Source organism: Mesoplodon mirus, assembly GCF_964341445.2.
Source record: "Mesoplodon mirus genome assembly, chromosome: 18".
NCBI lineage: Eukaryota > Metazoa > Chordata > Mammalia > Artiodactyla > Ziphiidae > Mesoplodon > Mesoplodon mirus.
Genome location: NC_138994.1, coordinates 45,727,491 through 45,752,590, shown reverse-complemented (window position 1 = coordinate 45,752,590; position 25,100 = coordinate 45,727,491). Strand labels below are relative to the sequence as shown.

Below are 25,100 nucleotides of genomic sequence, written 5' to 3'. Positions count from 1 at the left end.
GTAGCTCTTTCTACAAACCTGTCCGTTCCTCGGTTTCCTGATCTAAAAAATACCTTTCTCGCAGGGTTAACAAAAGACCTGCGTGATGGAGTGATGCCTGCAACAGTGCCCGGGGCTCAGGAAGTACCTAGAAGGGCGTTGGCGATAATTCACCGTTCACCTGCCTCAGCCCTCTGGCAGGGTCCTGCTTACTTACTAAGCCAACATTTACAAGACAGTTTTTATGCCCTTTCCGTCTCTCTCAAAATCTACCACTAGCTTTTCTGTTTGTTTTTACCAAGGAACTCAACCAATGTTTGCTCAGTGAATGTGCTGTGAACCCCTCAGACTGAGGATGAGGAGGGGCTGGGGTGACTAGAACTTTGGAGCTGTTGGAGGCTGGGGTCTTCGGGCACCCACGTGCCTGGAGGCTTGCCGGAGGGTCCTTGGAATGGAGGCTTCCTCTCTAATGCTTTTCCAACAGGCGGGGACCCAAGAGTGGGTAACGAAATCACTTCAGGGATTCACAACCAGAACAGCCTTTTAAGTGAAATGGACTAGAAGAGTACCAGAGCTCATCCTTGGGAGAGGGTGACTTTCATTTCCTAAAACTTGTCTCAGCTCTGTGTGTGTGTGTGTGTGTGTGTGTGTATGTACACCAGGCTTTCATATAAAATGCATTTTTTATTGTAGGTCCCAGTCAAAAAGGTTTGGAAAAACGCTGTTTTACTAATAGGCAGAAGACATTATGGAAAGAGCCTCGGCTTTTGAGGAAGTCTAAGGCTCAAATCCTGACTCAGACACTTACTAGCTGAGTGTCCTTGGGGAAGTTACTTGGTCTCTCTGACCTTCAGTTTCCTCATCTGCAAAGTGGGGGTAAAGTAAGGTAATGTATGTTCGCTCAGCACCTGGCACAATCAAGGCAGGTGGTTTTAACCTTTTCCTTTTTTTTTTTTTTAAGTCTCAGACCCATTTAGGAATCTGATGAAGGACCCTTAGCCCTGAAAAAAGAGGCTGCGCAAAAAACATGACCCTACCCCCCAAACTCCTCCCTCCCCAAGAGCACTCACACAGTGGAGCTGCGATGACTCCTAGTGGACAGGCCCTGCTCGGCCCTCACCAGTCGCTGGTAGGAGATTCCTGTGGCCAAAAGAACAAACACAAAGAAACAGTTCACGGACTTACCTGTTCCTTCAGCAGCCATGGTCCTGCGCCTCGCAGGAGCCTGGCACTGGAGAATCTGGCTGGGAGTTCCCGGATGAGGGTCAGGACAAGGGGCAGATTAGGCCCATTGCCACCAGGGTCTTTTTTTTTTTTTTTTCTTTTTGCGGTATGCGGGCCTCTCACTGTTGTGGCCTCTCCCGTTGCGGAGCATAGGCTCCGGATGCACAGGCCCAGCGGCCATGGCTCACGGGCCCAGCCGCTCTGCGGCATATGGGATCCTCCCAGACCGGGGCACGAACCCGTATCCCCTGCATCGGCAGGCGGACTCTCAACCACTGCGCCACCAGGGAGGCCCCGCCACCAGGGTCTTTAACAGTCTGATTCCCAGGCCCCACCTGCCCTGCAAAGCTTCACTCTTCAGAGACTGCGGGGCAGGGCCCCCTGGGAGGAGATGGAGGCCCCTGAAGCGGCCGGGTCTCCTGCTATCCAGCTGGTCCTGGTTCTGTCCCTGCAGACCCGGGCCCGGGTGCCCTCCTGCAGTGGGTGTGCCCTCAGCTCAGCCTCAGCTCCGGCCAGCCCCCAGCCTTCCCCTCGGCCTCCCGGCCCCGCTTCCCACATGCTCTCGGGGGCCCCTCAGGGGCCCATGGCCCTGCCTGGCGCTGTCCCTCTCTAGGGCTGACCCTCTGCACCAAAGACCCCCTCCCCGCCTTCCTCTCTGGCCTCATCCACCTCTCTGTCACCTCTGATTCAAATGTGCTGAGAAGAAACTAGCCAAAGTTTTCCCTTTTTCCCTGCAACTTGACTCAATTCTGTAGCTGGAAAAGCACGTATTCAGTTCTGCGTCAACTACGGTGAGGCTGTCACACAATAGCTCGCGCTGCTCACTGATGAGGCTGGGATTCAGGGGGGCAGGCAGCCTCCTTGTTAGAGCTTGGACATCGTCACAGGGGCCCTGCCGGGTGTGGACCGGGGTGTGAGCTGGGAGCAGCAAGGCAGCCCCTCGGAGGAGTCAAAGCCAAGACTGGGGTTAGAGACGGCTGTAAACAGAAGGGCCGTGACTGTTGTTTAGTAAATGGCCGAACATTTCCAATTTGTAGTATTCCAACTTAGGGCCGAATTGCTTTGCTTTGGGGGCCTTTCATTTGGTGTGTCTTCCATGTAACTGTCACATGTTTAGATGTTAATGTTACGTCTATTTTGACAGGAAAAGTCCCCGAAACAGGGATTACTATCAGGACCCAGGACGCCATCTGGTGGCCGCTCACAGACATGAGAGAGAAAAGTCCCCTCGTTGCCCCTTCAACGCCCAACAAAGTACTGCAGGAGTGTCCCCCGCACCCCAGGTCTCCCTGCCCCCCAATCTCCCCGACCCCCAAAACACACAGAGAGCAAAGTCTTCTCTTGACCCGTCCACACTTTTCTTTTACCATCTAATGTTGTTAACGGGTAACCCACGCCCTGCTGACCAGCTGCCGGCCCCGCCCACACTCCCGGGGGTACAGTTGACCACTTTCTCCTTGAAACCTGCTCTTCCCTTTAGTCTCCATGACGAGGAACATTCTCTAACATCCTCTATCTCTCCACCTGCGTATCTTAGGATGCTTTAATGGTCTCATTTGGGGATTATGGCATCATTAGCGCTGGGAGCTGCTGTTTGCTTGATTTTGTCCTATTTTTTTAAACTTGAAATATAGTTGGTTTACAATGTGGTGTTAGTTTCAGGTGTACAGCAAAGTGATTTGGATTCTTTTCCATTATAGGCTATTACAAGATACTGAATATAGTTCCATGTGCTACACAGTAGATCCTTGTTGTTTATTTTATATATAGTAGTTTGTATCTGCTATAACTCCAAACTCCTAATTTATCCCTCCCCATCCCCCTCCCCTTTGGTAACCATAAGTTTGTTTTCTATGTCTGTGGGTCCGTTTCTGTTTTGTAAATAAGTTCATTTGTATCATTTTTTTAGATTCCACATATAAGTAATATCATGTGATACTGGTCTTTGTCTGACTTCACTTAGTATGATAATCTCTAGGTGCACTCATGTTGCTGCAAATGGCATTATTTCATTCTTTTTTACAGCTGAGTAATATTCCAGTGTGTGTGTGTGTGTGTGTGTGTGTGTATCACATCTTCTTTAGCCATTCATCTGCTGATGGACACTTGGGTTGCTTCCGTGTCTTGGCTACTGTAAATAGAGCTGCTATGAACGCAGTCCTACTTTTGACAAGGAGGCTCAGAGACCTTATGTAACCTGTCCAAGGTCATCAGCTAATAAGTGACAAAGCACAGGTCTTTGTTACCTGAAAGCCCATGTTCCTTCTCTCACATTTGACTTTATAGCTAAAGCAAGAATCATCAAACTTTTCTGAGTCTTGGTTGCCTCACGCACAAAATGGGAGTAATGTTGCTTTTCCCTCTTACTCCACAGGGCTGTGGTCTGGGTGAGATACAATCATGGAGCTTTGGGTGCTTTGAAAACTGCAGAGTGACTCACACATATGATGCTCACTGTCTCCTCTCAGGATGACAGACCAATTCTCTGCAGACAAGTATTATGGTCTGCACAGCTGGGTGGGCATAGAGTAAATACTCAACAAACATACGGGCTGAACCCAAGAGGGGTGTGGTGGGCAGGACCCGGAAGCACTGACGTGAGGTTTCCTGCCACCCCCAGATGGAGGCAGTAGGCGACCCTACTTGGGGTGGAGTCAGGAAGAAGGGGGAGGCCCTCAGGCTTGATAACCTGCCCGCTTCCTCTGCCACCCAGCCACATCAAAGTGGGATAAACTGTTTCCCTCATCTCCATGGCAACTGCCTCCCCAAGGCTCCATGGGTGGAGGGCCCAGCTCCCCAGGCCCCTTGTCATCTTCTCCCTGTGACCTTGCCAAAATCCATCTATTAAGCGAATACCACCCCAAACCCTACTGTCCCCAGCAATGGGAAATCAACATAGGCCAGCATTCATCCTCACAAACTGCTGACAGGGAGACATTCTTATACTCCCATTTTACAGATGAGGAAACTGAGGTTCCTATGATGTTAAGTGTCTTGCCAAAGGCCCCACGGCCCCAGGATTTGAAACGGCGATGGGCTAGTCCAAAGTACTGGTAACCACCAAGTGATTCAGCCTCAGCCTCTCCCCAAGAGCTTGTCGCCCGGGCCTCCATTCCCACCCCTCTCCCTTCCTCCTGTTGCCTCTCTCAGCTGGGGTTACTGGGGATGGAGCTACTCAGCAACAAGGCAAAACTATTACCACGTGCCTTTACAAAAATCACATCAAAGCACTTCCTAACTAGCCCACTTAAGGGTTATGTAAAAGGAGCTAATTTGCTTTAATTTACTACTTGCTATTCATGAGGGCTCAGGTTCTGTGAAGTTAGAGGTTCACTTGTGGATGTGAGATGAGTAATTTTTGCTCACTATAAAGGATAACTTCAAAGGTTTTTTTTCCCCTGTATGATGTTTTATTCCCCCATATAATGTTAACTAATTTTGTATCTAATTCTGCCATCTTTTTGTGGCTTAGATGAGAAATTTATTTCAGTTTCTCATACCCTCCTTTAAACCAGCCCTCCCACCTTGCTGGTCCCCTCAGTAACGAACTGAATGCGTTTTGACACAGGCTCGCTATACATTTGTATGAGTGCTAGGTTTTTTTTTTAAACTGTTTGAAAATGACTCTCTGACACATGAAAGAGCTAATGGTTTCCTATTTCGGTTCTGCTTTCCCTGGAAGAGGAGGCGTTCCTGGCCTGAGCAGCCTGGCCTGAGCGTCCCCCTCCAGGCATTTGCTTCGGTCCCCAGCATACCAGAGCCCTCACATGGTCCCAGGGGCAAGGTCCAGGGGAAGACCCTCAGCAGTGAATGACCAGGGTGCCAGCAGCCCTCCCTGCTCTGAGTCCAAGGATCCTCACTCCATTTCCATCTCCAGTTGTTGCTCTGCCTGACTCTTTTCCCCCAAGCCTAGAACCCCACATCCCCGAGTCCGGGCCTCCCCACAGCCCGCATCTGCCCCTTGGCCCCACATCTGCTCACTGGGGGCTGCTCAGAGCTGAGTTCCTGCTCAGCTGCCCACAAAAACATCTCAAGGCATAGCGTGCATCCAGCTGAGGGGAGACAGCTGGTTCCACTTGAAACTGGGAAGCAGTCCCCCTGCACGCAGGTGACAGACAGCCCTCCCCCAGGACAACCTCGCCTTTACCCATTTCAAAGTAAACTCATTTAGATCTTTGGTAGAGACTGAAGGTCCTGCCAAGGCATTTGCATTTTAAATCCTTTCTGTCTCATTATAAAAAGGAAGAAAAGCTTTGCGTTCTTGTTAAAGGAATTCTGGTCACCAGCAAGAAGCCCAGAAGTGATCTAGATCTGTTTGTTTGGGGGGTGGGTAGAGGGGAGCAAGGGAATGAAAGAGATTAAATTGGTTTGTTCATTTAGGGTGCCTTGGAAAGCTAGGTTGCCTGACTTGTCTATTCACCATGTGCCTCAGCACCTTTCCTAGTCCAACCCCTTCTCCTGAAGGCCTTCCTGATTTCTTAATTCTTCCACCCAAGTCTCTACCAGGAGGTAAGGTCCATGTAATGGGTAGACTTTGGCTACCCTAGCCTGTGCCTGTTCAGCTCTTCGTAACAACGGACAGCTGACTGGCTGGGGGAAGACAGATCAGCTGATTGGTTAGGCAAACAGATCAGTTGATTGGTTGGGAGACAACAGATCAGCTGATTGGTTGGGCAGACAAACCAGATGATCAGTTGGGGAAGGAAGTCATAAGCCTCTCCAAAGGAATCTTCATATAAAGCTTCAGTCCTGCGCTTTCTAGGGCCCCTGAATTATTAGGGAATAAGATTTGGTACTTCTGTCCTGTGTGTATTTAATGCACATGATGAGACTTAGACACTCCCAATACTAAACAGGGTCTGGTGCATATACAGATTTAAAAGAAAAAAAAAAAAAAACCGGGATTACAACATACTTAGTACTTGGGGGCGGGGGGCTGCTTTTTTTTTTTTTTTTTTTTTTTGCGGTACGCGGGCCTCTCACCGTTGTGGCCTCTCCCGTTGCGGAGCACAGGCTCCGGACGCGCAGGCTCAGCGGCCATGGCTCACGGGCCCAGCTGGTCTGCGGCATGCGGGATCTTCCCGGACCGGGGCACGAACCTGTGTCCCCTGCATCGGCAGGCGGACTCTCAACCACTGCGCCACCAGGGAAGCCCCGGGACTGCTTTTTTACTCAACACATTACTCAACATCTTTTCATCTCAGTAACCTTATTTCTATGATCTCATTTTTAATAAGTGAGGCGGATTCCACCAAATGACTTTGCTACGATATATTCAACTATGTACAATATTTAAGTTTTTGGAATTGGTTGATTATTAAAAAGAATGCAGCAATGAACATTCTTGTAGCTAGGTTCATGTAACCTATTTTTCTTCCATTACTTTTATGATCTTTTTTTTTTTTAATTTTATGGTCTTGATTTCCACACTTAAACATTTAATCCAGCTGAAATTTATTTTTATGTTTGCAATAGAACTCAATTTTTTTTGAGATAGAATTTTAAACCCTTCCTTTTTTTTGGTCTGTCAATTATCTTGATACCATTTATAAAATGACAATTGTTTACATCACTGATTTGAGGATGCTGCTTTGTCAGATAATACATTTTTATACATTTAATCTGTCCCTTGCTATTTTATTTAGTTCCATTAATTTTCTATTCTTATACCAACAGTATACTATTTTAATAACTATAGCCTTATAGTACTTTTAAAGACCTAGTAGAGAACTATCCCATTCTTACTCTTCCTTAAGCATACATAAGTACATAATAAATCCTACTGTAGAGCATTTATTCTGTCCAATAGACTTTATTTTGTTAAATTTTTAAAAATATTATTGGTATTTTTGACTGCAGTTACTTTTATTTCCATAATACCTGATGTTATCACAATATTGATTCAATCCAGCAATGTCTCTTAAACTTTTTATCCTTCAGTAAAGTTTGTTTTCTCTATGTAGGTTATTCACATTTCTTTATCTTATATTTTTAGTTGCTATTGTAAATTGTTTTTTTCCATATTATGTTTTCTTACTGGTTGATGCTATTATATAAGAAAGCTCTTAGCTACCTGATTACTAGTCTGACAGTGCTTTGGGTTATTCTCTTAGTCTTGACAGATAAGCAATTGTTTGATCTCTATGTAATTAAAATTTTATCTTCCTGAAAGAGGAAATATTCTTTCTTTCTTTCTTTCTTTTCATGGGCAAAATACCCACAAGCATGAAGAGGAAGATTACTGACTTAATAATGGAAATGCTCCTGGTGGGTTGTGACCTTGTCAAGGACCCTTCCATATATTAATAGTTTCCACATATTAGAGGGGCTTTGAATATCAGGAATGGATGTTGAATTTTTTTTCATTCTTTTTTACCTTAAATATTTTTATTTGGAATGGATGGAAGTTGAATTTTATCAAACATTTCAGAGGCATCTACTGGGATGTTTGCGTGACTTTATTCCTTTGAGCTACTGATGTGATGAATTACTCTAATATGGGGCCACCTCTCAGTAAATCATACTTGATTGTGTTTTTCTGGCTCTACAATAGTTTTGTTAGACCTCATTTTCGTGTCTGCTATAGCACCTGCAATTTCTCAAGAACCACTTTTCAGAATCCACATATGAAAACTTGGACAGTACCTGGCCCTTGCCCACACTTGTCATGGTGTCCATCTACCTGTTTATTCCTGGTACCAGCCACCTTCCCTGGCCAGAACTGAGTCCATTCACACATGCATTCCCCTACGTGTTCCGGGGTAAAGAGAACAAACAAGGGCCTCTTGTCAACACTGTGTGGGCTTCTCTGTCTGACCTGGGCAGCCTCAGAGACCCCCTGGCTAACCAGAGCAGAGGCACAGGCCAGGAGGTGGGGTCTCCTTGCCCTGAACCCCTGCTCAGATACCCCTAAGAGTTCCTCCTTGAGTTACTCGGGTGTTTGCTGCCTTCAGCCATCTGATGCTGATGCAGACATGGAGCACTAGAACCACGAAAAGGAACTCCAGGCTTGTGAAGCAGGCCACGGGCAGAGACGAGCTGGACGATATGAAGTGAGGGGGGTCATAGCCAAAGCCCAGTTTCAGAAAAGCTGGAAACCTCCTGACCGCATGGTCCCTGCCCCACGTGCATGCCACCTCAACACTTACCTGGGGCCTTCAGTTCAGCATCGATGAAGGTGAGCAGTTCCTGGCAGATGCTACAGTAAGGAACGGGCCAGGTCAGGAATCGGTGGTAGGTTTTGGCTGCTTTCAGAAGGAGATCTGAGTCTGGTGGGAAGTGTGGAGTCTGGGATGGAGAGGGAGCGGCAAAGCAGAGAGGTCTGGGTGAGAGAAAGCTCACTGATATTCCAGAGCAGACCCTGCTCCTTTCTGGAATGTTCCACAAAGGGCACACTTTTCCTGGCAGCAGTGTGTCCCAGGACGAGGGCAGGCCGAATTGAAAGTTACCCACAGGAAGTGAGTTACAGATGGGCAAGATGGTGCCCAAGGATGTCTCTACTACAGGGGCCTTGTTTTCACCAAACATAACAATTTACCAAATACACAAGAGGGCCTCTCTGAAAAGCTGTCACCTTGGAGGTCATCCTAAATGGTGCCACTGCTGCCACTCCTTTTGAGGAATGGTCTTCAACGCCTAAACTGCCTTTATTTAAATATCCTCACGAGAGGCCAATGTTTCTTCTTTGAAGTGGACTGACTCAGTGTACTTGGAGTCATTTGATGCCACCGGGCTGGTGAACGGGGGGTGACGGCACTGGGGGAAACTGACCACTGCAGTACAAAAGGAGATGGACGTCACATGTCTTTAACAGAATCTCTCCTGTGGTTTGTGAAAGGGCTGTGACCGCATCCCCTCCGTGGGTGCCCAGATACTCCAGGCATGATGGCGTCCACGTGGAGTTACTGGAGGCCTCTCAAATGGCTCATCGGAAGCCATCAGAGGGGTGACACCCACCTGAAGTGTCACTGGTGGACAGTTTCTCTCTCTGTGTGTTTATCCTCTGAGCTGTGAGGGCTCTGCCCGCTCCATGGAGGCTGTTCTTCCCTCTCCTCCCCAACCTCCCCAAGCCTGGCCCAGCCGGGAACTTACACAGAGGACAGTGGAATAGAAGAGCAGGGCCAGGGGGGCGAGGAGGTCATAGGTGCCCTTCTCTTGGACCTGTGTGGGGGACAGGAGGGGGGCAGGCTCATCACAGGTGCACAACCGAGCACTGCTCTCTTCTCTATTCCTTTCTTTTCTTTTTCTTTTTTCTTTTTTAAGTGAAAAGTAATATAATCACAAGACAAACATTTAGAAAATAGAAAAAAAAAAAAAAAACCCCACGATATCCCCCTTCCAAACTCAGCCACAACTAATATTTCAGTGTACTTCTCCTTACACCATTTTTCTCTGTGTATTTTCCTCTGCAAAGTTGTAATCATTGGGTGCATATTTTTACGCTTCATGGCTTTTACGTATAATATTATAAATGGATTTCTGTTTTGCTACATCATCTCTAAGACCATATTTTTCCCCCTCCTAGTTATACATTTATCTATTATTTGTATTGTAAATATGTTTTCCAGTTTGTTGTTGGTCTTTGAATTTTATGGATTTTTTTTTATGTACATAAGTTACAAGTGTTAGCTTTTTCCTTTATGGATTTTCACTTTTGCATGCAAGGTTCATGTAAATATTCATATATGTTTTTTGTTCTTTTCTTGGAAGCTTCATTTTCTTAAATTTAAACCTTTAATCCATCTAGAGTTCTGTATAATATGAATTTGGAATCTCACTCCATATTTTTGGAAACGTTTAATCAATTTTCCCTAAACCATTTAATAAATTTTAATGATGCAATTTTTTTTTTTTTTTTTGCGGCTCTGCGGGCTTGCAGGATCTTAGTTCCCCAACCAGGGACAGAACCCGGGCCCCAGCATTGAAAGTGCCAAGTCCTAACCACTAGACCACCAGGGAATTCCCCGCAATTTTTTAATATATTAAATTTTGTTTCTACCCTTGGATACTATCCATCATTTTTATTACCTATATAATACTCCTTCTGGTAGATCTCCATAATTTATTAGCTTTAGACACTTGAGATTATTTTCTTGCATTTTAAGTGCGTGTGCAGTGAAAATCTTTGTGCACACTCCTTTTTCTATAATTTGGATTATTTATCTTGGATAGAGCTCAAGAAGCGCAATGAGTGGATACCAGACTGTAAACATATTTTATGATCTTCGAAATGTATCGCCAAATTGCTTTCCAAAATAATTTTGCCATTTATAAAACTGTGTATGTATGAAAGTGCCATTTCACTACACCCTTCCCTGCATTGGTTATTACAATGTTTTTGCGAATTTGCTAGGCAAAAGCTGTGTCATTATGGTTTTCATTTACATTTATTTTACTATAACTGAAGCAACATTTTCCATATTGTTTAAAAGTTATATTTATTCTTTTGTGAATCATCTCTTTGATAGAGCTCACCCACCACACCACAAACAAGCATGTATAGACACAATTTAGAATTCTTTGGTCAAAATACTAGTGGTCTCCCAACCCATTCTGGAATTCATGGGTGTTGAAGAAGCAGAGAAAGCCCCACCACCTCTGCCGTGCCTGGTGACGGCAGCAGGATCAAATAGAATTCTCCTTCATGGTCCTGAATAGACCATGTGTCCAGTACACTTGCTGCTTGGCCCCTTCTATAAAACCCTCCCCTGTTGCTATACAGTAGTTGTTCCTTTATATTTGGGTTGATAAGATAAGCACTTCAGAGGTGGTTTAGCTCTTCTGAGTTGGTCTCCTTGTGATCAGGGTATAAAAGCACCAGGTAAATGGTGGTGCCAGAATTGAAACCTTGAGTGTCTTGATAAACCAAGACTTTTTTCTTAGAGGTAAAGGGACAGCTGAGAAAGACATGTGTTTTCCAACTCAGTCATGTATTTAAAAATAAAAAATAAAACATCTTTAGGGACTCGTGCCTGTTCTGGAACCCCAGCCCAAATCAGGTTTGTTTTCTTGTTTTTTATTTTTTATTTTTTTTGGCCACGCGGCATGCGGGATCTTAGTTCCCCGACCAGGGAGCGAACCCACGCCCCCAGCAGTGGAAGTGCGGAGTCCTGACCACTGGACCGCCAGGGAAGTCCCCCAGATCAGCTTTAAACACACTCTTCTTCTGAGTCATAAAAGCCTGTTTACTGAACTGTTAGGGGAGGTCTCGGTTTACCTCTCCAATCAGTTTTCTCTTTTGCATCTTTGTTCTTCTGCGTCTTTTGGGGGAAAGGAATTCGGTAGCGCGTCCTCCCTCCCTTGTAGTCGACACCTTGACTTACAGGCAATGTCTGTCTTAAGAAACAGCTTAAACTGGGGACCCTGGCTCACCCAGCACATGTTCATAGCAAAAGGACCACGCCCCTTCCTAAGGCCTTCAATCCACAAACACCACCGAAGCAGAGAACTCAGGCTGCCAGTGCCTCCACCAAGCCCCCCTGGTGGTCCAGACACCCCAGAACTGACATTCTGTGGGGACCTATTTCTCGACTCTATGAGGCTGATCCCAGCACTGCCCTTCTAACCCAGGCCGAGCCCTCACCTCGCGGGTTTTCTGCAGGATCTGCTCCAGGAGGATAAGGAAGTGGCCTGGATCCCTGCTGACCAGCTCCTGCAGGCTCCAGCAGTTGAGACACAGCCCAGCTGCAAAGGGAGGGAGAGGCCAGGGGTCAGTTGTGGGTTGGAGGGAAGTGGCAATTCCTGGGGCTGCACTGGGGCCTTCGCTTCTGAAGTCAGAGTCTCCGGAAATTCTGGATCAACACACTCGACCCTATTATGCCCCATCAAGATAATGATAAGTTTCTTCTTCCTGCATAGACAGGAGGCTCAAGAGACACAGAGAGGGGCTGGGATCTCCCTCAGAAGCCAAGGACTGGCCACCACTCTGCTCCCTGTGGCTCTGGAGAGCACCAGCTTTCCCACATCCTCCGAGATGCAGGGAAGGGGCACAGAAGCAGAGATCGCCACCCCAGGACACAAGGCTGAGTCTCCAACAGCCATGGGACCTCCCGGAACTGCTGGGCAGTGGAGTCCGGGAAAGGGAAGCGCCATTCATTTCTATTTTGAAAGCTATGAGGAGCACTTTGTCACTCTGTAACTTCCCCAGACTTTCTTATTTTGTCAATCTCTGCTTCCCTGCAGTCAGCATGGGTAAACTCCCCCTAATCAAAGGGGCAGTCACAGAGGTCTGTGGTCTCTGTGTGTGTGTGTGTGTGTGTGTGTGTGTGAGTGTGTGATGGGGAATGAGAACAGTGGGGGTGGAAGTGGCCCCCTCATGTGCACGAGCTCCTTCTGAAGTGTTGCAGGCCCCAAGCAGTGTGTTCATAGGGTCACAGGTTTTAGTGAAATTTGCTATAGTCAGATATTTTTGTATTCTTTGACTTGACGGCCCCTCAATTCTAGAAGCTTAGTCTCATTAAAACCTGGGTAGGAGGCCAGAAGGAAGAAAACTGCCATATAGTGACCACCTACTATGTACCTCTAAGGTACCAGGCCTTTCACACATCACCTCCATTGAATCTCCCATCCCCCACCTCGGGAAGGTGGTTCCTGCTGTTATTATTCTCATTTTACAGGCAAGGCAGGTCAGTCCTGAGAGGCTAAGGGACTTGCACAAGTTCCTACAGCCAGTGAGAGACAGTTTTAAGTCAGATCCGCTTAATTCCAGAGGCCAAGGAAAGCCTCTGAGAGGAGGTGACATTTGAGTTGAGACCTGAATGAGAAGGAGCCAGCTCTGTGTAGTTCTGAGGGAAGAATTCTAGGCAGCAAGTGCAAAGGTCTTGAGGTAGGAAGGAACCAGTTATGTTCAAGGAGCATGGGTATCTATCTCGTGGGGTAGTTAGGGAGGCAAGTGAGATGCGGAAAATCTTTATGAGCATAAGGAGTTATTAAATTAATCTCTAGCCTTGGAGACAACTGCCCCAGCCTGCAGATATGCCTGTTTCTCAGTCCTGGGGATCATGGAACATGGAGGCCTCCTATTCCCTGAAGTTCTGCTGAGATTCTCCATTGTTCTATGGGGAAGAGGAGGATGGGGCTGTGGAAAAAACTAGAAATCAGGAAAACAGGAGAATTCTGGGGAGAACTGTCTATAAATATCCAGCTGCTCTTTTGAAATCAGCAGTGTGACATTTTTAAGCTGGTCCAATACCTTCTTCAGGGAGCTAAGCTTCTAGCACATGAGGAGGATGAGGAAGGCAGCATGGGGGAAAGGAGAAACTGCCACCCACCGAGGGCAACTCTCCATCAGGTGCTGTGCTGAGCACCTGCCCAAGTGAGGTCCGCGGAGTCACACACACAGGGTTGGAACCAGAACCTGCCAGTTCCGTGCCTGAACCAGTGCTCATCACAGCCCCTGAAGCTCCCTTGGGGCCCAGATGCACCTCCCCGGCTCCCTGGGACCTACCTGACCAGGAGGTGGAGCGGCGGCTGAGGCTGAGCCCGTGCAAGCAGCGCTCCAGGGCGTGCTGGATGCGGTCCTCCGTGCACGTCGTGGCCCCTGGCTGCATCCTGAGTCATCGCCTGCATGGGGGACAGACGCTGGTCAGTCTGGAGAACCCCGGACTCGAGAAGCACATGGCCTAGCAGGGCAGCTGGCAGAGACAGTGGGCACTCCCAGCCGGTGCCATCAGCCAGCTGCCTCCAGGGCTGGACCCACTCCTGGGCTACTGGCAGTGCCGCTCAGAACGGCAGGACGGGGCACGCCTGTGGCCCAGCAGCACAGGCTACGTACGGGAAGTGAGGGGTGGCAGGGGGAGTGGAGAGGTGCGGCCCTCCCCCACCTCCCCGCCCCCACCCCCGGCAGGGGTGAGTGGCTGCAACAGCCCAGGGAGTGCCCGTGGCGTGACCAGACCCCAGTGCTGGGCAGGAGGACCTCAAAGGAAAAATCAGGATCACGTGGGGGACTTTCTCTGAATTTCCAGCCCTGCGTGCCCCACCCCTCAGGGATGGCCAGGGAGCCTGTTCCTGCTGACAAGGTCACAGAGCTCCCGCCAGTGTGCCGGGGGCTCTGAGGCTCGGGCCCGGCAGGGGCTGCCTTCACACATGCCACACCTCCACTCCGCCACACCCTCTGCTTGGGTGCCCAGGCCACAGGCCCCTGGTCCTTTTCTGCCCTCACCTCCACTTTGGCCATTTTTCTTTGCTGTCTCTGAGGCTTAGCAATGTTACCAGTTATTCAAAGATCTTGCTTGGCTTGGTCTTTCAAAGAACTCCCTTCTGGGAATTCCTCTGGGAACTCCCTGGCGGTCCAGTGGTTAGAGGACTCCACGCTCTCACTGCCGAGGGCCTGGGTTCAATCCCTGACTGGGGAACTGAAATCCCAGAAGCCACGTGGCACAGCCAAAAAAAAAAAAAAAAAAGAGAGAACCCCCCCCTCCTCCCCCCGTCCTACTGAGGAGAGAGCCGGGGTGTTTAGCTCAGGCTGGAGGGCTGCTGAAGAGGAGATCTAAGAAGGGGTTTTAGCACCAGGTGGGGAAACATGCCAAGGGCCACATTCTGAAAGCCTCCAGCAGGGCCAGCCCAGCTTCACAGTGATGTGTCAGGGCTCCTGGGTCCCTCAGGAAGCTGTGACAGGTAGTGCAGTGCAGCAAATAAGCCTGGCCTCTGGCATCACCAGACTTGGATTCAGATCTCAACTCTGGTATTTGATAGCCACGCAAATGGGCAATTTCTTTAAACTTTTCTGAACCTCAGTTTACTGATCTGTAAAATGGGTGTGATGATGTTACTAACCCCCCAGGGCTGCTGGAAAGATTAAATGCCACAGTGGATGCGCTGAGCGAGCTTTCAAGACACGAAAGCTGGGACTTCCCTGGTGGCACAGTAGTTAAGAATCCGCCTGCCAATGCAGGGGACACGGGTTCGAGCCCTGGTCCAGGAAGATCCCACATGCTGCGGAGCAGCTAAGCCCATGAACCACAACTACTAAGCCTGCACTCTAGAGCCTGTGAGCCACAACTACTGAAGCCCACGCGCTTAGAGCCCGTGCTCCGCAACAAGAGAAGCCTCCACAATCAGAAGCCCGTGCACTGCAACGAAAAGTAGCCCCCGCTCACCGCAACTAGAGAAAGCCCGCGCACAGCAATGAGGACCCAACGCAGCCAAAAATAAATAAATTAAATAAATTAAAAAAAAGAAAAAAAGACACGAAAGCTCTCCTGTTACAGTCATTGTCACAAGCCCACTTTCCCTTGGGAATTTCACTGCATTCACCCCGTCCAGGCAGACCCCCATGGCTGGCTGGTCAGGCCAGGTCATAGAAGGAAGTCGAGGAAGCAGTGGTCCAGCTCTGTGGAACAGGGGATGGACCAGGAAACCACAAGCAGAAGCACAGAGCTCAGAGCTGAGCCATGCAAACGACATGCAAAGAGCTAGGAAATCCTACCCCGGACCCAGTAGGCAAAACCTCCTACTTCCCCAGCCAGGGAGGAACCAGGCACCCAGAGAAACAGAAGCCCTTTGTGAGCTGCCCAGCATTACTTCACTTCGGTGATATCCCTGGGATGGCACGGGGGCGGGCACACGGAAAGCAGCGCACATGCGTTCATTCTTCCATGGATTTGCTAACCCCTTACTATGTGCCAGGCACTAACAACACAGTAGTGAATGAAGCAGGTGTGCCCCGTGGTAGGAGACAGAGACAGAGAACGATCTAACAGACAAAGAAAGAGGTCACGGCAGAGAGGGATATACGCTGAGAAGAAAGTGATGGTGCTGGGAGGGGGCCAAGTGGGGGGGCCCCCTCCAGGTCATTGGGAGGTCAGGAGAGCCTCTCAGAAGGGACATTTTAGCTGGATGAGGAGGCCAGGAGAGAAGTGAGGGGGAAGGAAGAATGTTCCAGAAAGAGGAGGTAGCAGGTGCAAAGGTCTGGGTGCAGGAATGGACCTGCCAAGGGCTGAGACCTGGAGCACAGGGCCCAGGACAGACCAGCCCCCCAGGCCACCCACCCTCCTGCGGCTGAGGAGGCAGACTGAGATCAGAAAAACTTTCACTGGTGACTCAGGACCATGGACCTTGGGTGTTTCCAAGAGTGGCACCTGGATGTCCAAAGACGTCCTTGGGCCCTTCTAGGGCAACTTTCATGGTCACCTTAGGGCCTTTTGTGGGCCAACTCTTTGTGTGCAGTCCAGACAGGGGGTCTGTGGACCCTGAGCCACACCAGGCAGACATCAGGCCCCTCCTCCCTGGGTGTGCCGGTGCCCAGCACGCATGCATGTCCCTGGGCATGAACACTCAGGGTGTGGCCTCGCCCTTCTGCCTGCAGTGGCCACCCAAGTGCAAGACCCTCTTGAGCTCAGTCCTGTGCAGGCTCAGGGCTGACGGCACCCACTGGAGGAGCTAGAAGACCAGACACCCTCAAAAGGATGAGTTTAGAGCGTGAGTGGCTGGCCCAGACGTCATCAGCAGGCCTTGGTCCCCACAGGTTGATTCATCCCTGATCAGCCCCCGGGGCGGTGCTCAGAGGAGGAGGTGAGACCCAGAGAGCCTAAGGGGCAGCCCCGGGTCCGGGTGGGGCTGGGAGAATCAAGGCCAGAAAAAATCGACTAGGATATAAAGCAGGACTTCCGAAATCCCAAATGACAGGTGAGGCACAACTCTTAAGCACAGAAGGTGCTCAATGACCCACCTGCTAAAGTGCTAAGAGTCACCGTGAGCTGTCAGGGCGGGGGGCCGGCAACCACGCTGGGGGGCTTGCCGGGAGGTAAGGGTTCACAACAGGTACAGCTGCCCACTCCGCGACCCCCGTCAATACAAGAGGACCGGGAAGAGAGGAGGGCTTGTCGACCATTCCAGAGGGTCCTCCTTTCTCTCCCCAAGGCCAAGGGCAGAGGGGCTTAAAAACAATCCCTTATTCAGACGGGACACCTGCCAGGAGGGGATGCTGCCATTTTGTTCTCAGCTCACTCTCTATCCAGCCAGCAAACGTACTTCTGGGCTACTTGGGAGCCATGGGAGGGCTAAGAGGAGCGGAAGGGGCGGCTGGGAGGCTCCCTGCTGGGTAAGGCAAAGATGTGAGCTCCTTGCGGAAGGGTGGAGGTGGCGGTAGATACTTGGATGAAAAGCTAGACTTGAGCTGTTTTGTTCATTCTTCACCGGGAGGGCCCCCAGCCGGGTGAGGGAAACGCAGCAGGAAGAGGCTGAAGGTTGGACCACCTTTGGGGGAAGCTGGAGGGAGCGTGGGCACTCTGTGGCACAGAGAGGTTAAACAACTTGCCTAAGGTCACACAGCTAGGAGGCGGCAACGCAGGGAGTCCAGCTCTGCCTGCCGCTCGGCACAGTCAGATGCAGTTACTGGGAGACAAATAAAACTAATTCATGTTTCTACCCCAGCGAGTGCAGGCTCAGTTAACTAACTTCATTAGGAGCCCTGCATTCCCAGTTGCTGGGAATCTTGAGCCCGCCATGTCTGTCTACGCCAGCTGGCCACTGCAGCCCTGCCTCCTCCAGAAAGAGGACCAGGGCCCACAGAAGCAACAACCTAGGCTGGACCGGGCGATGACCACGGTGGCTTGAGGGGCCCAGTCATTCTCTAGCTCAGAGCGAGGGCTGAACCCCGTGAACTAAGTTTAAAGATCCCTCTGCCCAGTCTCTGCTGCGACAGACAAGTTGGCTGTGTCACAAAGCAGGAATGAGTCACCCTGCCCTATTGTGTCGCAGTGTAACTGATACAAAGGCAAGATGCAAAGGCACATCCTCAGCCGACGTCACTTCTGCTGCAGCCCTCTCCTTAGAGCAGTGTCCTGGGGCCGCTGCGAGCAGCCTGCACAGGCTAAAGGCTGCTCCCCAGCACCCGCCCCAATGCCCGTGGCCCACGCATCCTCCCTTCTCTGGGCCCCAAGCAACATTCCCATCTCCTGGCCTCAGTGTCCTCTGCTGTTCATTGGAGATGATCAAGACCTTATCCTCAGGCACTGGGCAGAGTTCCCGGTGTGCCCCCACCTCCCTGGCATCCTGAGGCCATCTAGAGCTTGCCCTGGGTCTTCAGAGAGGCTGGACTTGCCCAAGGCGCTGGGCCGTGGGAGCCGAGGGACGGGAGCCTGGCCGGGGAGCCTCAGCTGAGCTGTCCTGGGGGTAAAGCCAGCACCCCGTGGCTCGCCACCTGGCCCTCTGGCACACTCATTTCTGTTTGATGAGTCAGTCATCAGCCGCTTCTGGTGACTTGTCAGCAGAACCCCCGTGGCTTTGGGGCGGAGATGAATGGGGAAGAGGTGGCACCTCTCCCTCCCCAAGGAGGATGCCTTTTCTCAAAGCCTTGGTGGGCAAGGCCTGGTTTCCCCTGGCATCCCCCTCCCAACCCCCATTGCCACCTTACTAAAAGGAGCTCGAGTTGTGAAATTCCAGCTGCTGCCAGGAATGGGAATGCCCCCCGCCACAGTGGGGTAGTGTTGAGACATTCCACAACGGGGCCCGCTGCCACCTCCAACTTCCTCCTCTGAGCCAGTAAGGATGAGCCCTTACTGGGGACCCTGAACAGGACAGTGAGTCCTGGAGCTGGAGGGGGAGGGGGTTGGGGGAAGGGGGAAGGGGGTGCCCAAGGGCAGAGGGAGACCGCCTCTTCACATGTTGACATGACCTGTGATGCAAGACAGGGGTCATCTCCCCTCCTGGGCAGGGCTAGTCAGAGGGGCAGGGCCTGCCTGGGTCCAGCTTCCTGATGCAGCCTCCCATGCAGCTGGGAAGAAAGCTTCTTTTCTTGGGGGACTTAGTGCAAAACGGCAGAATGGAGGGTCCACATCTCCTAGGGAGGGAAGTATGGGCCAGGGTCTGGCAGCACCCCACACTGCCTCCCTGGTGTTCTGGAATATTCCAGGCCCATGCTTTGAAGACTCAGTCCCACAGGTGGACATAAGAGAAGCACTAAGGCATGTGGTCCCGCGCTGACCCCACTCGCTTCAGTCCTGGGTCCCTCCTCCCTCTCCCCCTTCCTTTTGTCCTCCCTTCTCGGTCACCACTCTCCTCCTCGTAAGGCAGAATCTCTTCTACAAACTAATTTTTAAAATTTTCATTTCTAATACAGGAAGGATACACCAGAAACCAAAGAGACTGGGGTGAGATGGGGGGAGGGTAAGGGAAGGAGATGGGGGGTGAGGAGGAACAGCATTTTTCTGGGGATACCTTCATATATGGCTTTTTTTTTTTTTTTCCGGTACGCGGGCCTCTCAGTGTTGTGGCCTCTCCCGTTGTGGAGCATACACTCCGGACGTGCAGGCTCAGCGACCACGGCTCACGGGCCCAGTCGCTCCGCGGCATGCGGGATCTTCCCGGACCGGGGCACGAACCCGTGTCCCCTGCATCGGCAGGCGGACTCTCAACCACTGCGCCACCAGGGAAGCCTCATATATGGATGGCTTTGACTCTTAGAACCACAGCAATATTTTACGTATCCCAAATGAAATAAATAAATTGACCAGGATGTGGGGAGGTACGGGGGACAAAAATGGGAAACAAACAACAAATTGACTGTACTATAAATGATTAGCATAACCGCATTGAAAGGAATGGGGAATACAGGAACTGCCTTGAGTAACTTTGGAAAGTAGTATTTTCACTGGATACTGTAAGGCTAAAGACAAAAAGAACCACATACAAATACTGTGCTCTAGTTACTAAATCTGTTTCTTATAGGGATGTGGGTTAAAAATCCTGCAACTTCTTCATGTGTATGCTAGGACTGAACAAATAAGTAAACAGATCACAGATAATGAGAGCCAGTTTCTCACTGTTGGAGAAAGAAGTTACAGATAAGGAAAAGGGAGAAGTCTAGACTGAACCACCTTATGGTGTTGGACTGGAATTGGAGAAATCAGTATCAACTCATGGTTTTTCATGCATATTCAGATAGATACATACAGAAGTGAAAAAAAGATGTGTGTGAGCTTGGATTAATATGCGTACATATATTTTCTAGCTCTGTCTGCGGAGGGAGCCTAGAAACAACGACTTCCCAGTAACGATGAGCACACCTCGTGCCCAGACCCTCGTTTCTAAATATCATTCTCCAATCAAAGGGACCAGGGCTCCTTAGAGAAATGGCTGATTCTAGGACTGGGACAGGAAATATAGAAGTTACACCTGAAGACCTGGAACATCTTGTAGAGTCAAAAAATAAGTCAGTACTTGAAAAAGGATGGGGAATGTCAAAAAGACATGGGGGCTTCCCTGGTGGTGCAGTGGTTGGGGCTCCGCCTGCCGATGCAGGGGACGCGGGTTCGTGCCCCGGTCCAGGAGGATTCCGCATGCCGCGGAGCGGCTGGGCCCGTGAGCCATGGCTGCTGGGCCTGTGCGTCCGGAGCCTGTGCTCTGCAACGGGAGAGGCCACAAAAGTGAGAGGCCCGCGTACCGCAGGAAAAAAAAAAAAAAAAAAGACATGGGAGCCAGCTTAAAGGAGCTTCCAATGGCCAAAGCCAGGACAATTTGAACAACTCAATAATGAAAGTGTTGGATTATAATTCATAGGATAAAATAAATACCCATGAGTCTACACTAATGTCATAAATAATAAACTAAAAAAAATAAATGGAGGGGAAGGGACAGGTCTTCCTTACAAAAGAATTCCAATTAGTAAATGCGGGAGGAATGAGAGAAATACAAAATGACCATTAGACAAACACCACGGTCATAATTATTGCAGGCAAGATCCACCAGTGGATGTTAAAATCTGTGGGTGAAAATCTGAGAGAAAATGAGAGATTTCATGGTCTCAGAGTATTTCCCCCAAAAAACTGATCAATTACAAAACAACAACAACAATAACTTCACAGTGGAGAAATCCAGCACTGCCTTAACTTCATGACCAAACTTAAGAGCACCAATAATAAGACATATCAACATCACATATCCCCTGATATCCCGATACGCTGCACTGAATGGGACATAACATCACTTCTGTGGGATTCTTGCCAAAAATTCCTAACCACACAATCTAATCATAAGTAATCATTCAAAACTGAATGGAGAGAAATTCTATAAAATAACTCACCGGTAACTCACCAAAGAGTCAAGGTCATAAAAAATAAGGCAAGACTGAGGAACTGTCACAGACTGGAGACTAAGAAGACTCAAAAACGAAATGCAACGTAGGATCCTGGACTGGATTCTGGAACTGAAAGGGGAGGTTAGGGGGCTACTGGCTAAACTCTAAATAAGGATTTGTACCAATGATCATTTCCTGGTTTGGATAATTGTACAATGTCATATAAATTGTTAACAATAGGGGAAGCTTGGTGAAGGGTATATACCTGGATCTATATAACCCTTCATATAGTTACATAGCCTTATAGACCCTTTCCGTATCTTTCCAGGTGGTTATCCAAAGTTTCACTGCCCTTCATGAACTTGATTTAATTGTTATTTAATGAAGAGTCACAGTTCCTAATTACTGGTGGGTGGACCAGTACAGAGCTGGCTGCCTCAAAATCCCCTAACCCCATGTTCCTAAACTGGGGGTGAGAATCTCTGGGGCTTTCAGAGGGCCTCTGAGGGCTTTCTGGAAGAACGCTTAAACCGTATTTTCATTTTGATGGCAATCTAGGAAAAGTTAGTAGTTAATATATTCTGGAATATCTTGATAACACTATGACCAAACGTTACCATAAAATGTTGATGTATTTGCGTCTATCACCAATTTGGTGTCCCCTAAAAGGACAGGGCATGCCAGGTGTGTTCCTGGGGTCTGCGAGAGCTGAAGGTTGAGCAGAATGAGTTAATAAGTGGAAAATGTTTAGAATAGTGCCTGGTACATAATAAGCATTCAATAAATGCTATCTATTAGCTATCGGGGTGCCTTCTTAATGTATACATTTCAACTCCAGGTGGCTTTGAGATCAGGCCAAGAAATAAAACACTCCCTGGATGACTCTGATGCATAGTAGCGTTTTCTATTTTACAAATACACTCACACCCATATCCCCATCACACACATGCTAGACTATACACTAGACTATAAGACTAGGAAAGCACCTTAGAGACAATCTAGTACAACTCTCCCATTCTACAGATAGGAAAATGGAGGCTCCAAGCAATGAAGGACTTGTTCAGATTAGAAAGTGGCAAATCTCATATGATCCAACAATCCCTCTCCTGGGCATATATCCAGACAAAACCATAATTTGAAAAGATATAGGCACCCATATGTTCATAGCAGCACTATTTACAATAGCCAAGACATGGAAACAACCTAAATGTCCATCGATGGATGAATGAATAAAGAAGATGTGTATATATACAATGGAATTTACTCAGTCATAAAAAAGAATGAAGTCATGCTATTTGCAGCAACATGGATGGACCTAGAGATTATCATACTAAGTGAAGTAAGTCAGAAAGAGGAAGACAAATATCATACGATATCACTTATATGTGGGATCTAAACAGATTCACAGATATAGAGAATAGATTTGTGGTTGCCAAGGGGGAAGGTAGTGGGGGAGGGATGGATTGGGAGTTTGGAATCAACAGATGCAAACTAATCTATATGGAATGGACGAGCAGCAAGGTCCTACTGTAGAGCACAGGGAACTATATTCAATATCCTGTAATAAGCCATAATGGAAAGGAATATGAAAAAGAATATATATATGCATAACTGAATCACTTTGCTATACAGCAGAAATCAGCACATTATAAATCAACTATATTTCAATAAAATAAATTTTTAAAAAAGAAAGTGGCAAATCTATAACTAGAATCTGAGTCTAGAACCCCAGGACAGTCATGGCATCCTCTGGCTTGGGTGAGAATCAGACACCACTGCCTGGCAGTGAGTGACCTCAGCTCCTCTCCTCAAGATTAATTTTAAATACTTTTTCAAATTTCTTCCAGAGTTTTTGGGCTGTGTAGGTATTCAACTTCTTCACATGTCATCTTTGTAAATTTAGGTTTTCTGACAGTATCATTCGAGTCAGATTTTTAAATTTCTTAGCAGGAATCTGGATCTAGAACTCCTATATAATTTTTTTAGATATTTATTTATTTTATTGATCTATTTTGGCTGAGCCAGGTCTTAGTTGTGGCACGCGGGATCTTTAGTTGCGGCATGTGGACTTCTTAGTTGCGGCATGCATGTGGGATCTAGTTTCCAGACCAGGGTTCGAACCCAGGCCCCCTGCATTGGGAGTGCGGAGTCTTACCCACTGGACCACCAGGGAAGTCCCTAGAATTCCTATATACTTCTTTAAGTTATTTTTTAATCTGTGATTTTAGCCCCTCTCTTAATCTGAATGTTGTAACATTACGTCTTCTTTTAAAATACAGATAAAATATTTGTATTTGTGTTAAATATTTTTACACTGCATTACAATTCCTGAAATGACTTTTTTTTTTAAATTTAAAGTAAACATCATAACTATAATAATAATAGTTTTTTCTGGACAGTGGTTTTAAGTTTCATTTATTTCATTGCTTGCTGTTTTGTACCATCTCATCCCTATTTAAGAGTTCTTTATTTTAATTCATTTCTTGTTTAGCCAGGGTATTTCGAGTAACTCCAAGAACAGTGTGAGGGTGAAGTACTTTCTGAGACTTTATGTGTCGTGTGTTATTCATGGAGGCTCACTATGAATTACAGCTTTGCCAATTACAGATTTGGCATAATTCATCATTTTTCCACCCTCAAAATGTTTATAGAAAGCCAAAATAATCCACTGAAAAATGGCTCTCACAAAGAAGAGAATTAGGTAAGGTGGCTGGATGCAAATTAAAATAGAAATTAATATCGTTCAGTCATACAGACGAAAAACAGAAATGGTGTTGGAAAAAAAAGACCCACATACATAACAACAAAAAGAATAAAAGAAGAGAAAATAAACTTTTAAAATCTGCAGGATTTTAATGAAATAAAACTTTTGAGGGACACAAAGGAAGGCAAATAAATGGAAATACACACCCTGTTGGTAGACAGGCAGATTCAATACCATAAAGAATTAATTCAAAATGAATCAGAGACCTAAACATAAAGAGCTTAACCTACAAAACTCAGAAGAAAACAGGAGGAAAGCTTCATCACATTAGATTTGTCAGTGATTTCTTGGAAAAGACACCAAAGCACAGACAAAAAAAGAAAAAAGATAAACTTGACTACATCAAAATTTAAAACTGCATTGAAGGAAACAATCAAGAGAGTGAAAAGGCAACCTACAGAAAGGGAGAAAATATTTGCAGATCATATATATGTCTGACAAGGAGGTAATATCCAGAATATATAAAGAATTCCTACAACTCAACAACAACAAAGAAACCCAATTAAAAAATAGTCAAAGGGCTTCCTTGGTGGCACAGTGGTTGAGAATCTGTCTGCGGGGACATGGGTTCAAGCCCTGGTCTGGGAAGATCCCACATGCCGTGGAGCAACTAAGCCCGTGCGCCACAACTACTGAGCCTGCGGTCTAGAGCCCGTGAGCCACAACCACTGAAGCCCACACACTTAGATCCCATGCTCCACAACAAGAGAAGCCACTGCAATGAGAAGCCCGCACACCACAATGAAGAGTAGCCTCGCTCACCGCAAGCCTGCTAGCAGCAACAAAGACCCAATGCAGCCAAAAATAAATAAACAAATAAATTTATTTTTTTTAAAAAAAGGTCAAAGTGGGACTTCCCTGGTGGTCCAGTGGCTAAGACTCCGCACCCCCGATGCAGGGGGCCTGGGTTTGATCCCTGGTCAGGGAACTAGATCCCGCACACCGCAACTAAAAGACCCTGCATGCCACAACTAAAGACCCCTCGTGCCGCAACTAAAGAAACCGTGTGCTGCAACTAGGACCCACTGCAGGCAAATAAAAAGAAAAATGGTCAACGGACTTGAATAAGCATTTCTCCACAAAGATATATAATTGGCCAATAAGCACATAAAAAGATGC

The 25,100-nt window shown here is 47.9% G+C and overlaps 1 protein-coding gene across 3 annotated transcripts in view; it reads right to left on the bottom strand.

Annotated features, from left to right (window-relative positions):
* PIK3R5 (phosphoinositide-3-kinase regulatory subunit 5) overlaps positions 1 to 25,100 on the bottom strand; it is a 69,756-nt gene that overhangs the window by 11,142 nt on the left and 33,514 nt on the right. For all 3 annotated transcript variants that reach the window (XR_014291918.1, XM_082603940.1, XM_082603941.1), the window contains exons 2-6: positions 13,649 to 13,764; positions 11,786 to 11,886; positions 9,295 to 9,363; positions 8,352 to 8,490; positions 1,050 to 1,119 (exon numbers count right to left, since the gene is read on the bottom strand). Coding sequence is in view for 2 of the 3 variants with exons in the window: in XM_082603940.1 (XP_082460066.1) it covers positions 1,050 to 1,119; positions 8,352 to 8,490; positions 9,295 to 9,363; positions 11,786 to 11,886; positions 13,649 to 13,751 (482 nt within the window). In the remaining variant the exon portion in view is untranslated. The remainder of the gene's footprint in view (positions 1 to 1,049; positions 1,120 to 8,351; positions 8,491 to 9,294; positions 9,364 to 11,785; positions 11,887 to 13,648; positions 13,765 to 25,100) is intronic.